General features: G+C 36.3%; 3 protein-coding genes across 3 annotated transcripts; all 3 read right to left on the bottom strand.

Moving 5' to 3' along the window:
• Positions 1–209: 209 nt before the first annotated feature.
• LOC120011328 (probable nucleolar protein 5-2) lies at positions 210–4,309 on the bottom strand. Its single transcript, XM_038862421.1, has 9 exons — positions 4,127–4,309; positions 3,877–3,980; positions 3,695–3,736; positions 3,136–3,315; positions 2,889–3,053; positions 1,973–2,173; positions 1,175–1,672; positions 937–1,071; positions 210–860 (listed from the first exon to the last, which is right to left on the bottom strand). The coding sequence occupies exons 2-9, from the start codon at positions 3,952–3,954 to the stop codon at positions 444–446; spliced, it is 1,716 nt and encodes a 571-aa protein (XP_038718349.1). The 5' UTR covers positions 3,955–3,980; positions 4,127–4,309; the 3' UTR covers positions 210–443.
• A 1,448-nt stretch (positions 4,310–5,757) lies between these two features.
• Positions 5,758–6,015, bottom strand: LOC120010500 (heat shock 70 kDa protein-like). Its single transcript, XM_038861291.1, has one exon. It carries the CDS (start codon positions 6,013–6,015, stop codon positions 5,758–5,760), a length of 258 nt encoding a protein of 85 aa, XP_038717219.1.
• Positions 6,016–7,298: 1,283 nt separating this feature from the next.
• Positions 7,299–7,862, bottom strand: LOC120010499. Its single transcript, XM_038861290.1, has one exon. The coding sequence runs from the start codon at positions 7,860–7,862 to the stop codon at positions 7,299–7,301; it is 564 nt and encodes a 187-aa protein (XP_038717218.1).
• Between the last annotated feature and the right edge of the window lie 3,489 nt (positions 7,863–11,351).

The following is an 11,351-nucleotide window of genomic DNA, read 5'->3' as shown; positions in this document are numbered from 1 at the left end:
CAACTCCTAAATAAAAATATAAAAATACCACATCCATTGTGAATCGTCCATCGTGGCGATCGTCCAAGCATAACTGCGTGGACCATTCAACAACAAAATTATTTGATACAATAATCTCATGCACTGGATGGTTACAAACTGGTTCACACAAGAGTCAAAGTTCTGATTTAAAAGCTCAAATAGCTCAAAACCAATTGAGGAAAGGGGAAGACTAAAAGAACCGTGAGAATAGTAAGGAATTTGACAAATATAGTTTGCAAAATTGTTCTCAAACAACTCTTTGCAACCATGTCCATAAATTAATGATAACAAGAACATCAAGTTAAAACTCCACATGAACAAATAAATTGCAGAAAACCAAATTTCCCACATACAAGTACTGAACCACTGCCTAGGTTCTCCAAAACTGTGGTGGGAGTTGTTACTGTGTTTTATGAATTCTTTTAATCCAGACTTTTCTTCTTTTTCTTTTTCTCCTTTTTATTGCTCGGCAGTTCAGGTTCTTCATCTTGATCAACATGTTTTCTCTTCTTTTTCTTCTTTTCTCCAGCGGCAACATTGTCCTCCTCATTTTGCACGGCATCGTTATCATCCGAATGTTTCTTCTTCTTCTTTTCTTTCTTTGCCGTCTGATCACCTTCAGGCACAGCATCAGGAAAAGCTGTTTCCACTTCTCCAGTCTTCTTCTTCTTTTTCTTTTTTTCTTTCTTCTCTTCACCAAGACCATTAACATCTGCTACTTCATCAACCTTGGGTATCTCAGAGTCTATCTTTCTCTTCTTTGACGCTGTTTCTTCCAGATTACCAGCAGCCGAGTTTGGTGTTTGCCCAAGAATGGAGTCCGCAGCAGGATTATATGTCTACAAGAAAATAAAAAGTAACAATCACCTGTAACAAAGGAGTAAATAGAAGAACAACGTAAAACAAATGGCAGACCTTGGCTGGAGTTATCAATCCTGCAGCCCCCTTCTTTCGATCCTTGTCGTAAACTTCTATCTTAGGTTTTCCTTTAGCCGATCCAGCAGAATGACCCAATTCTCTCCCTTCAAGATTTCTTAACCGTGCTTCAAGCTGCAAATATTATGTACAAGTGAAGATTATATATATATCATGTGTGTGTGTGTGTGTGTGTGTGTGTGTGTGTGTTAGAGAGAGAGAGAGCAGAGCAAGGCACCTTGGCTCGGTTCTCCAGTCCCATAGAGTTATCCTGGCCATCCCCAAGAGCATCATATCTAATTGCTAATGCAGCTTTTGCGGCAAGTGACCGGGAAATCTTACCCTTCATCTTTGGGGCTGCCTGGCCAACCAAGGATGCATGGTAGAGAAGCCCATACTTGGGAGTTGCGTGCTTTGTCTTTAGAGCTCTGAAGAGAGCCTTCTCTGCACCAAGAATCTGAACTGTACTCCCAGGCTGCTTTGCTAGATTCAACAAACTGCCACCATGGGCTATAAGGCGAGCTCCGACAAGCTCTCCAACAAGAGCAGTCAAATTTGGTGCAATAGTGTTCATTCTGCTCTTCAAATAATCATATAGTTGAGCTCTGTACTCAGCAAGAGATAGAACCTGATCACAAAGCTCTCTGATATTCATCAAATCAACTTCACTAACTTCAGTTCCCATGGATATCATAGCTGCGTCCTTTAATTCTGTCTCCAATTCTTCGGGTAGTATCTGACATTTTGAAAGAAAAGTCAGTAATGAAAATTTAAACGATCATCATCTGTTTCATCATCCAAAGAAGCAGAACCCAAGTAAGATAAAATTAAGAATATTGCTTTTGAAGCACCATTGTAACAATCTAAGACAAAGATGACATTTCCGGTCCGGATGCAAATGCCAGTAGTCAGTCATATGTCACACAGGCCCAATGATGCAACGACCCAGGAAAAAGATAAAATGTAGTAGAATAGAAACATTGTTTCATAAGCATCCTCCATGTAGTAAATGGGCACATAGTCTAACAAAACTTACATCAGAGAAGTCAAGACTTGCAGCACTTTCACGGCTACCCATCTTTTTCACCACTTTGGCATAAAGAATGTTGTCCTGCACAATCTTTGCAAGCTCTGGAAAATGCCAACCATACCACTCTCTAACCCTCATCGCATAGGTGTTCAGCTCTTTATCTAGATCATCAAGCAATCCAATTGCCTGAATGATCATTGTGTCAACCTGAAAATAGAAAAGTGAGATGTGAGATATGCTGATCACAGCAGCCCTCCAGAAATCCATGGCATTACTTGAAAACAATGTCAACATGAAAAGTGAGGAGAAAGTGAAGAGGAAATTCACAACAATTGATAGTGCAAAAACACCACTTAGTAATATCACAAAATGATGATACATGAGCAAGAGTGATACAGAAATGAATATCAGATAACACAAAAATAAGACAGTCCATTATCACTTCAGGTCAACCTGTGCACCATAGATGATAAACCCGGTAACAAGAACATATTCAAAACTTCCAATTCAAGCATTTAAATTTGGAAGGAAAAGAAAAAAAAAATAGCAACAACTAGAATAGTGGCTTTTGGAACAATCATTCACTCTTCCATATCACCAACTAATCTGAACATCATCCCACATTAATGTACTAGGGTCAATCCTGGTTAAATTACAAATTTTTAGATGTTTTCAGTAGACATGGTTCTCGTACATGAAATTACAAATCTTTAGACGTTTTTGGTAGACATGGATCTAGTAGATGTCAAGGTACATTTTCAAACCGTCAACGTGCTCCCACAAGCAGCACCAAAAAAAGAACAAAATGGTCACATAATCCAAATTCCACAGAACAAAAGCCTGGATTTGGCAACAGTCTCACAAGTTACAACTGGTACTGACAGCAGCAAAAATTATAAAGATAATTGCACTAGTGGTATACCTTATCAGGACTGAACTTCAGCTTGTATCTAGACAGACTATGAGACAAACCTAAGCTCATTGGTGCAAGGTCTTGAGCACCAAGACCGGTTATGAGTTCGGTTAACTGACTTCTCAAACCTCTCATCAACTCCATGACAGCATTGTTGTGAACACATTCTATTTTCTGCAAGATAATAAATTTTCCAATTTAATTAAAATAAAACAGAATTCAATAGTTCCATAAATGAATAGGACCATTAGCATACCAGCTTTTCCTTGATTGCATTTCCAAGCTTTGAATCAGCCACAGCTAGTGTTTCGCCCTCGCAATGGGCACGCAAGAACTTGCGCAAACCTTTGCTGGGTGCACTATCAATAATTTTGGTTACTGCTTCTAGAGCTTCTGACGTGTTTTCAAACTTTGAAAAAGCTTTCAGCTTCACAACCTAATGTCAGTAGTGACAAACTCTCAGATTTTTTTATGCAATAAAAATTGATGGGAAAACGAAAGCAGCAAGAAGCCAAAAATGAAGTAATACTAAGAAAAACTAGAATTTATTTGAGAAAAATTCTCAAATAAAAGGGAACTAGAATGGTTTATAATTGGAGGGAATGGACTCCCTTTTCCTGGAAAGTATGTTCATACAGCACATGATGAGGAATGAAGGCTGACCTCAGCAAAATTGTTAACAAGCACTAAACATTATGGCTTAACACCCCATTATTGACAACAGATAACAAATTTTGAGAACTCAAACGTCAGAGGGTGCTACCACTGATCTGGCAGAGATGCAAATATATACACACACAAAAAAGAGAGAGAACCTGTCTGGCTGAATCTGCTGTGGAGAACTCCTTCCACAAGTCCTGAAAAAATTTGTAAATCAAGACCCCCATAAACGACTCATTAGCAGAAAAACTCACTACCCAACAACAAAAGGTTGCTGATTACTACATTAAATAAACTCTTTAGGTCAAGAATAATCAAATGAATGAAAATTTTTTACCTCAACTTTAGATAGCCTTCCTTCATCTAATACTTTGAATAGGGCAAAGCCCGCTGGCGTCTCGAACAATACAAGCATCTTTCAATACCTGCTGAAAACTCTTCCTAAACAAACAAGAAACAACATCCAATCAAAAAAACCATTACCATAGCTTCTAAAATCAGTAAACACATCGGAAATTCTTGATTTCGCTGTAAAATCGTACAATACCACCATTCTCGTAGGTGAATCGGAAACGCAGATAGCATACCTGAGGAGGAACTGCAACTGCTCTTCTGGAGATGACAGAAAGTTCGTGGATTAGGGTTTACAGTTTCGTCGTTGGTCTGTTTTGCTCCACAGGCAAAAGGAGCAAGGGGGAGGAGGGAGGCAGGAATATAAGCCAGAGACAAAATTAGGGGTTTTGGCTTTCAGGGTTTAAACGCAGAAATACTCCAGGGTTTGCACCGTAGCGACAGCAATACCCGCTGTTATTGGTTGACAGCTGTCCATATAAGAGTATTGATGAGATTTCGGAGGAAGTAAAACTTAAAAGATTGAACATGTGTCAAGATCACATGTAAGGCTGTAGAGTTTCTTGTTAGACTCGGATGCACAATAGTGTTGCACATTAGGGTTTTCTGAGACCCAAAAGATTTCCATGTGAACACAGAATACTAATGGGCCGGCCGTTAACAAGGAATTGCGACAAATGGGATAAAAATTGAACATTGGAAATTTAAGGCCCAGTCTCTCCAAAAAAAAAAAAATACTAAAGTAGTTTACAAGGTGTTCAAAAAACACATATCTAACATTAAATAATCTTTTGATTTCCAATCAGCGTTATCAGAACCGAGACTCGCACATCAATCTATGACAATAATGTTTGAATGTTCAATCGGTTGACCTAAATAGTCAAAGATTGAATTGCACATTTTTAAATAATTTAGTTTATTTATAAATAAGAATAATATGCCAATAAATCAAATATTTATTTAATTATACATGGCTGTGTGATTTTTATACCAAATACCAACCACAAAGAACAAATATATGAAGTTAAATAAAGCAAAACTAATACTACAATTAATACAAAAAAAGACATGGGAGTATAAAACCATATATTAATTGTAATATATGATCATAAAATATTTTTCCTTGCTAATATTTATTAAGTTTGAAAATTATTTTAATTAAGTCTCTATTAAAAGGAATGGTAGTGATACATATCCCAGCAAAAAGTGTCCCAAAAGTATCACAGTCTATGTGACAAAGACACATCACCATGTGACATGGAAAGTAATATTTCTCGGACAAAATTACGCTTCTTTCTTGGTCTAATTTTTATTACTGTAATTGCTGACATCATTTGATGACATCACTATCTTTTACCTTTTATTTTTTAAAACAAAAGATTAAAGCGTTTTATCTCTCCAAATACATGTTAGATTTTGAAAAAAAAATTACATATTTGGAATCAGCATGTAAAACTCTTTCCAACAAGATCCGTTGTCAATATGTTTTATCGGACCATTCTTAATTACATTGTTGTTGAAAATAATGTAATAAGAATATGGAACACTGAAATACAATGCTACTGTAATTACATTGTTTTTAAATTACAAATACTTTTTAATTACATTGTTTTCAAAACAATGTAATTACATTATTTTTCATTATCAGACCATAAGTACATTAATTTTTATTGTAATTACATTGTTTTTGAATTACTCGTACTATAATACATTGTTTTTGGCATTTTGTTGAAATGTGTATCACTACCTTTACTTGTTTACTGGACACATAAAGGCAGAAGCTGGCTTTACCAAATACAAACTGAACACACAAATAGAGCAACAAGAATAAGATTAGTAGCCCCACTATTTCCCTCCTAATTCAATTTCAATTGACCTCCTCAGTCTTTGGGCCTTGGCCACCATCACTTCCAGTAGAACCACAACCATAGTTACCACCCATAGGCATATCACCTCCAGCAGCTCCACCACCACCCTCAAACATCTTAGCAATAATGGGATTACATATTCCCTCCAGCTCCTTCAGCTTGTCCTCCAATGCATCAACTTCAGATAATTGGTTCTTATACTCTTCCTCATGAAGATGAGCTTGCCGAGTTAGAGATATGTGTATAGAGGCAGGCATCATGTAACTAGGTGGTCAGCTTAAGTTGAAAATGAGAGATGTACGTTTGTTGGTGTCTCAACTTAAGCTGTATAACCAATTTAATCTTTTCAACTTTTAAGTAGATCAATTTAGTCTTTCAATTTGTAAGTGGATAAATTTAATTTTCAAGTTTAATATTATGTCATATTGAATAAATTTTAACAAATATTTGCTTGTATTTAAAAGATTGTGTGGTTTTTTAAAACAAATAAAAGAACTAAGATTTTCTCTATCAAAACTCTCTCAATTTCGGAAGCTTTTTTTTCCCAAGTCAATGAGAGGAGGATTGTGATAAGCCTCTTGTCTCTCCTTCTCTTCCCCTGGCATAGATCTATGCTTCTCTTGTATGGATCTGTTGTTTTCTTTTCATTTTTGTGCTGAATAAGGAATGTTTCAGGGTTTCTCCACCACATCGTCTCTCATGGATGTGAAATCTGGATCTTCTCATCCAACCATCATAGATTTTTCACCATATTGGTTCTTATAGTGTCTCAATGACACATACCTGATGCATAGTGACGAGACTCCTAGATCTGATGGAGATCAGTCTTTTTTTATGAAGGGGAAGTCAAGAGTACATCTAGATCCAATCCATGTGTGTTGTGTTTGTTTTATGTTTGTTGTTTAGCTTGTCTAGGTTCATCTCAAGACAGCATTGTAATCTCGTTGTGTATTTATTTTATTTTTTTAATCTTAAGTCATAGTGTACTTTTCTTAGCTTCGGTTGATAATTTCCTAGCATGTTATCGCGATGTTAGGTGTAACTTTTATTTGGTGACCTTTAAATATCACATTCTCTCAATTACCATGTTGATATTGACTATCAGTATGGTTTGGTATTGATTATTATGTTACTCAACTAATTGGATGTTGTCTTGACGAGAACCAGTTTTCCTGACAAAGTGGGTCGGGCAAGGGTGAGATATCGGACTTTGAGATAGATTTGGAGACGCAAGTTATATCTCCTGCCCCTCCTAGTCTCAATAGTTCACTCCCTAATCCTACCAAGGACAAAACATTTAACAAATTATTCTTCTTAAATGAAATGAGTAATTTAGAAATAAATATACCTTTTTTTTTGAAAGGTCAAAGACCGCAGATATATTCATGTACTCACCAACTGAGTAGATGAAATGGAGGCCATTATAGGCACTCGGGCCACCATATAGGTGGGATATAGCCAGCAAAAAATAAATGGATTAAATACAAAACATGCACCACAAATAAAAAAATAATATATAATGCAAAATTATACTTCACGATCAAATCTCCTCCCTTAATTCTTGGTTGCAAGAAATTTTATCCATTTGAACAACATTCGGTACCGAAAGAGGTGTGTCTTCAATCCAAACCTTCAAACCTTGTGTATGAAATGAGTAGCGTGCCATCTTATGGGCAGCCATGTTGGCTGACCTTTTTGCAAAGATAAATTTCCAGCTCGTGAAATATTGAACTAGCCGTTTAATCTCCATCACCACCAGACTCCATACATGTAAATTCAGCTCCCCACCATTAATGGCTGTCACTATACTTGCAGCATCTCCTTCAAAAACTACATTCTTAAAGCCCAAATCCAAAGCTAAGTTTACTGCGAATAATGCTATCATCGCCTCAGCCAAAGCAGGAGCCAATAATGATTCTCTCACTAATGAACCACCAGCTAACACATCTCCAACTGTATCTCTGTAAATAGCACCAAATTCAGTCCTATTCAATTGAGAATGCGTTGATGCATCCCAATTCACCTTAATGGTATTAATAAGTGGGCTTCTCCAAATCTGTACCATATCTTGATCATTAGCCAATCTTGGTGATGATCTCTCCATTCCCATTTGCACACTATAGAATTCTTCAGCTGTTAAAATACCATATTAGGCTACTTGCGTAAGATGGGAAAGTACACCCTCATGAACATATTTATTCCTGCGTAGCCAAATTATCCTCATGGTATAGCCAACACTGCTAACTCCTTAGATTCAAGATGCTGTGATGTAGCAACCCAGAAATTTGCAAATGAATTCAGGGGTTACGAATTCATCTTTTGGATTTTTTGAGTACTAACGCAAAACACATCCTTAACAGCAGGCCATTCCCACAAAGAATGTAGCATTGTTTCTGGAGTATGTTTGCACACTGGACAATTGAGGTTACCTGAAATGTGCCGCTGATGCAACAAAAAATTATTAGGTAAGATTTCATGCACCGCACGCCAAATAAATACCTTAGTAGAGGGAGGCACAACCAACGACCATAGTAGATTCCACACAGGATCTAGAGAACCATCTGCGAAAGAGGAAGTATAGGCAATAGATCTTCTCCTTATTTCCATTGCACGATGATACCCACTTCGCACTGAGTATAAACCATTCGTTGTCCGATTCCAATATAATTGATCTGGAACATGGATGGAACCAATTGATTGTTTTAAGATCATATTCACTATCTCAACATCAAACAGAGCTTCAAGTAAACTATTGTTCCACCATCCACATGACTACTAGTCAATAAGAGTCTCAACTGTAGCTGTTTTAGGAATACCCAAGGCCACCCCTTGCATGTCATACACAATAAGCTTCGGTAACCACAAACTCTCCCAAATTTGAGCTTTTTGACCATTCCCTATCCTCCATCGCAATCCATCATAAAAAAGAATCCTCGAACATTGTTTAGCTAACAAGGATTCATTAAAAGCCTCAATATTTCTAAATCCCATACCCCCATGCAGCTTTGAGTCACATAATTTATCCCAAGGCAGCCAAGCTTTATATTTCTCCTTAACATTATCACCCCACCACACCTTGCGTAGAATTTGGTCCATTTCTAGGCAAAGACTTTTTGGAAATTTGAATAATTGCATTGCATAAGTCGGTATGGCTTGTAATACAGCTTTGATGAATACCTCCTTACCGGCCTGAGAAAGAAATAAATATACCTTAAGTACTTTTGTTTCATGTTTTGTATGTGGGGCGAACAAGTTAGAAGAACCTTTTTGGGATGATCAGTATGTTATGTAGTTCCTGATTTTCGAAGAGATCCAGGCTGTGTGGAGAAAGTTGTGAAATATGGGTTAGATGTGTTGGCTCATAATATTGAGAGTATTGAGGAGCTTTAAGATGTTGTAAGGGATCATTGTGCAAATTTTAAGCAATCTTTAGATGTTCTAATGATGGCCAAAGACTATGCTCCTACTGGAACACTTACCAAGACTTCAATCATGCTTGGCTGAGGGGAACACTTGATCAAATTCTAAAAACAATGGAGAATGTGAGAGTCGCAGGTGTTGATGTGATGACGTTTGGTCAATATATGTGGCCATCAAAGCGCCATATGCTGGTTTCTGAATATGTTACACCAGAAGCTTTTGAAAGGTACAGAGTTCTTGGCATGGAAATGGTATACTTCTTATAAGGTTTTATCTAGTACTATTTGATTCTTCCTCGTCCAATGTGTAGATTGTTTGGTTACCTTTTTCTATAATTTGGGCATACAATTTATGTCTCTGATTTTGCTTTTATCTATCTATGTGTTCTACATCACTAATACACACTTATATGACTTATGAAATATTTATTGGTTCACTGGACAATTCAGCTACTGTAGTTTGATATCCAGTCTTTTCATTTATATTTCTCCGTTGAATCAGATGAAAGTATTGGTAGCATTTAAAAAATGTATTTGTACCAATTTTCAAGAGGCTTCTTTGACATTCGATCCCATATTCATTAAAAATTGCTCTTGTTAGCCTGCACATGTTTGTGTTAACTGCGGTTCTCTCTTCTTATTTGATTTTGTATTGAATGTAAGGAATTTGTGCACATCTTTGAGCTCATGTAATGGATCAATATTTATTAGTTCATTATGTACTTGCCTTTGTATTGTATGTGTGCTTATATTTGTAATGGATGATTCCCTCTAAGCACATGCATATGTATCTTGGTTGGGCCGGATGATCATTGTAGCAAAGAAACTCATTGGCATTTGATATTTTGCCAACTTCATTAAGTTCTGGAACTTAATTATTAGGAGCATCCCCTTAGCCCCCATCTTATTTGGATACTGTGATAAACCCATTGGGTTCTGTACTTGTAGATTTTCTTTATTTTCTAGGCAAGAGCTAAATAAGTCTTAACCTACATTTGGTAATTTGTTATATTTATTATACATCTAACTATTCACCTTTACATGACTGTGGAATTGGTGTTGGGAAAACGTGTTAGATTGTACGAAAATGTCTATCAGATTCATGGTAGCCAAAGTGGTTTTTTATTATTGAAAGGAAAAAGATATCTGTACATAAAAGTTTTGTACATAACACATATGGCATGTAAAATCACATGCCACATAGGATTCTCATTTAATGAAAGTTAGTGGCCCTCAAAATTTTCCCGTTGAGGAGAAAACTCATTATTTTATAGATTTCTATTCAATTTTTCTCTCTCCAACAATGTTCTCTCTATGCACCTTTGAGACTTGCAATTTCTCTCTGTTTTAAAGCATACGATCTCTCTCTTTCTGTGCCACACGATTTGCATTAACGAGATCCAGATCTAGGATTATACTTGTTCGACAAAATATATGGGAATAAGTTGAGGAAGAACATAAGAGCTTGGTTTTTCTTACTAACTCATGTAACCTATTTTCATTCTTAGATATGTTAGATTACCAGTTTAGAGTTTTATATGGGTTGGTCTATTGTGTTAGCGGATATGTCTATTTTATTATTTTTTGGTTATAGGTTCTTCCTGAAATGGGTGCCTAGTGGTGAACTAATCTAGACTTAACATTTTTAGGTTACCCAAAAAGTAGTATTGCACTGAAGTGATTTGTTATTACACTCTAATCTGGTTTAATTACTTTGAATGTTATTTTTGTGTACTTGATGAATGTTGAATAATTATGTACTTGTTATATGGTATTACATGGGGTTGATAATTTATTACACTATCATATGTTTTAATTACCTATTTTACAATAAAAAATGCACATTAGCTCATACTAATAAGTAGAATGGTTATATATTTATATGCACTGAGAATATGGAAGCGGTGGATCTTGTCGACTTGAAGATGGGGTGGATGATGTGGGATCAACTGATAAATATGTAGAGGGTGTTGGTTCTAATGCACTGATTAATGGGATGTTGATTGAATATGTAGATGATATGTTTGGATATTACAAAGCATATAGACAATTTAAGGGCTTTTCGGTTAAGAGGAGATCATTAACCAGGGATGCAAATGGCATATAAAGATATCTTGTTTTTTCATGTGGGCAATTGGATAAATACAATTGCAAGGCGAGGTTTGTCGGTCGGT

The sequence above is a fragment of the Tripterygium wilfordii genome, chromosome 12, assembly GCF_013401445.1.
Source record: "Tripterygium wilfordii isolate XIE 37 chromosome 12, ASM1340144v1, whole genome shotgun sequence".
NCBI lineage: Eukaryota > Viridiplantae > Streptophyta > Magnoliopsida > Celastrales > Celastraceae > Tripterygium > Tripterygium wilfordii.
The sequence above is the reverse complement of the archived record's forward strand: the minus strand, read 5'-3'. Positions and strand labels throughout refer to the sequence as shown.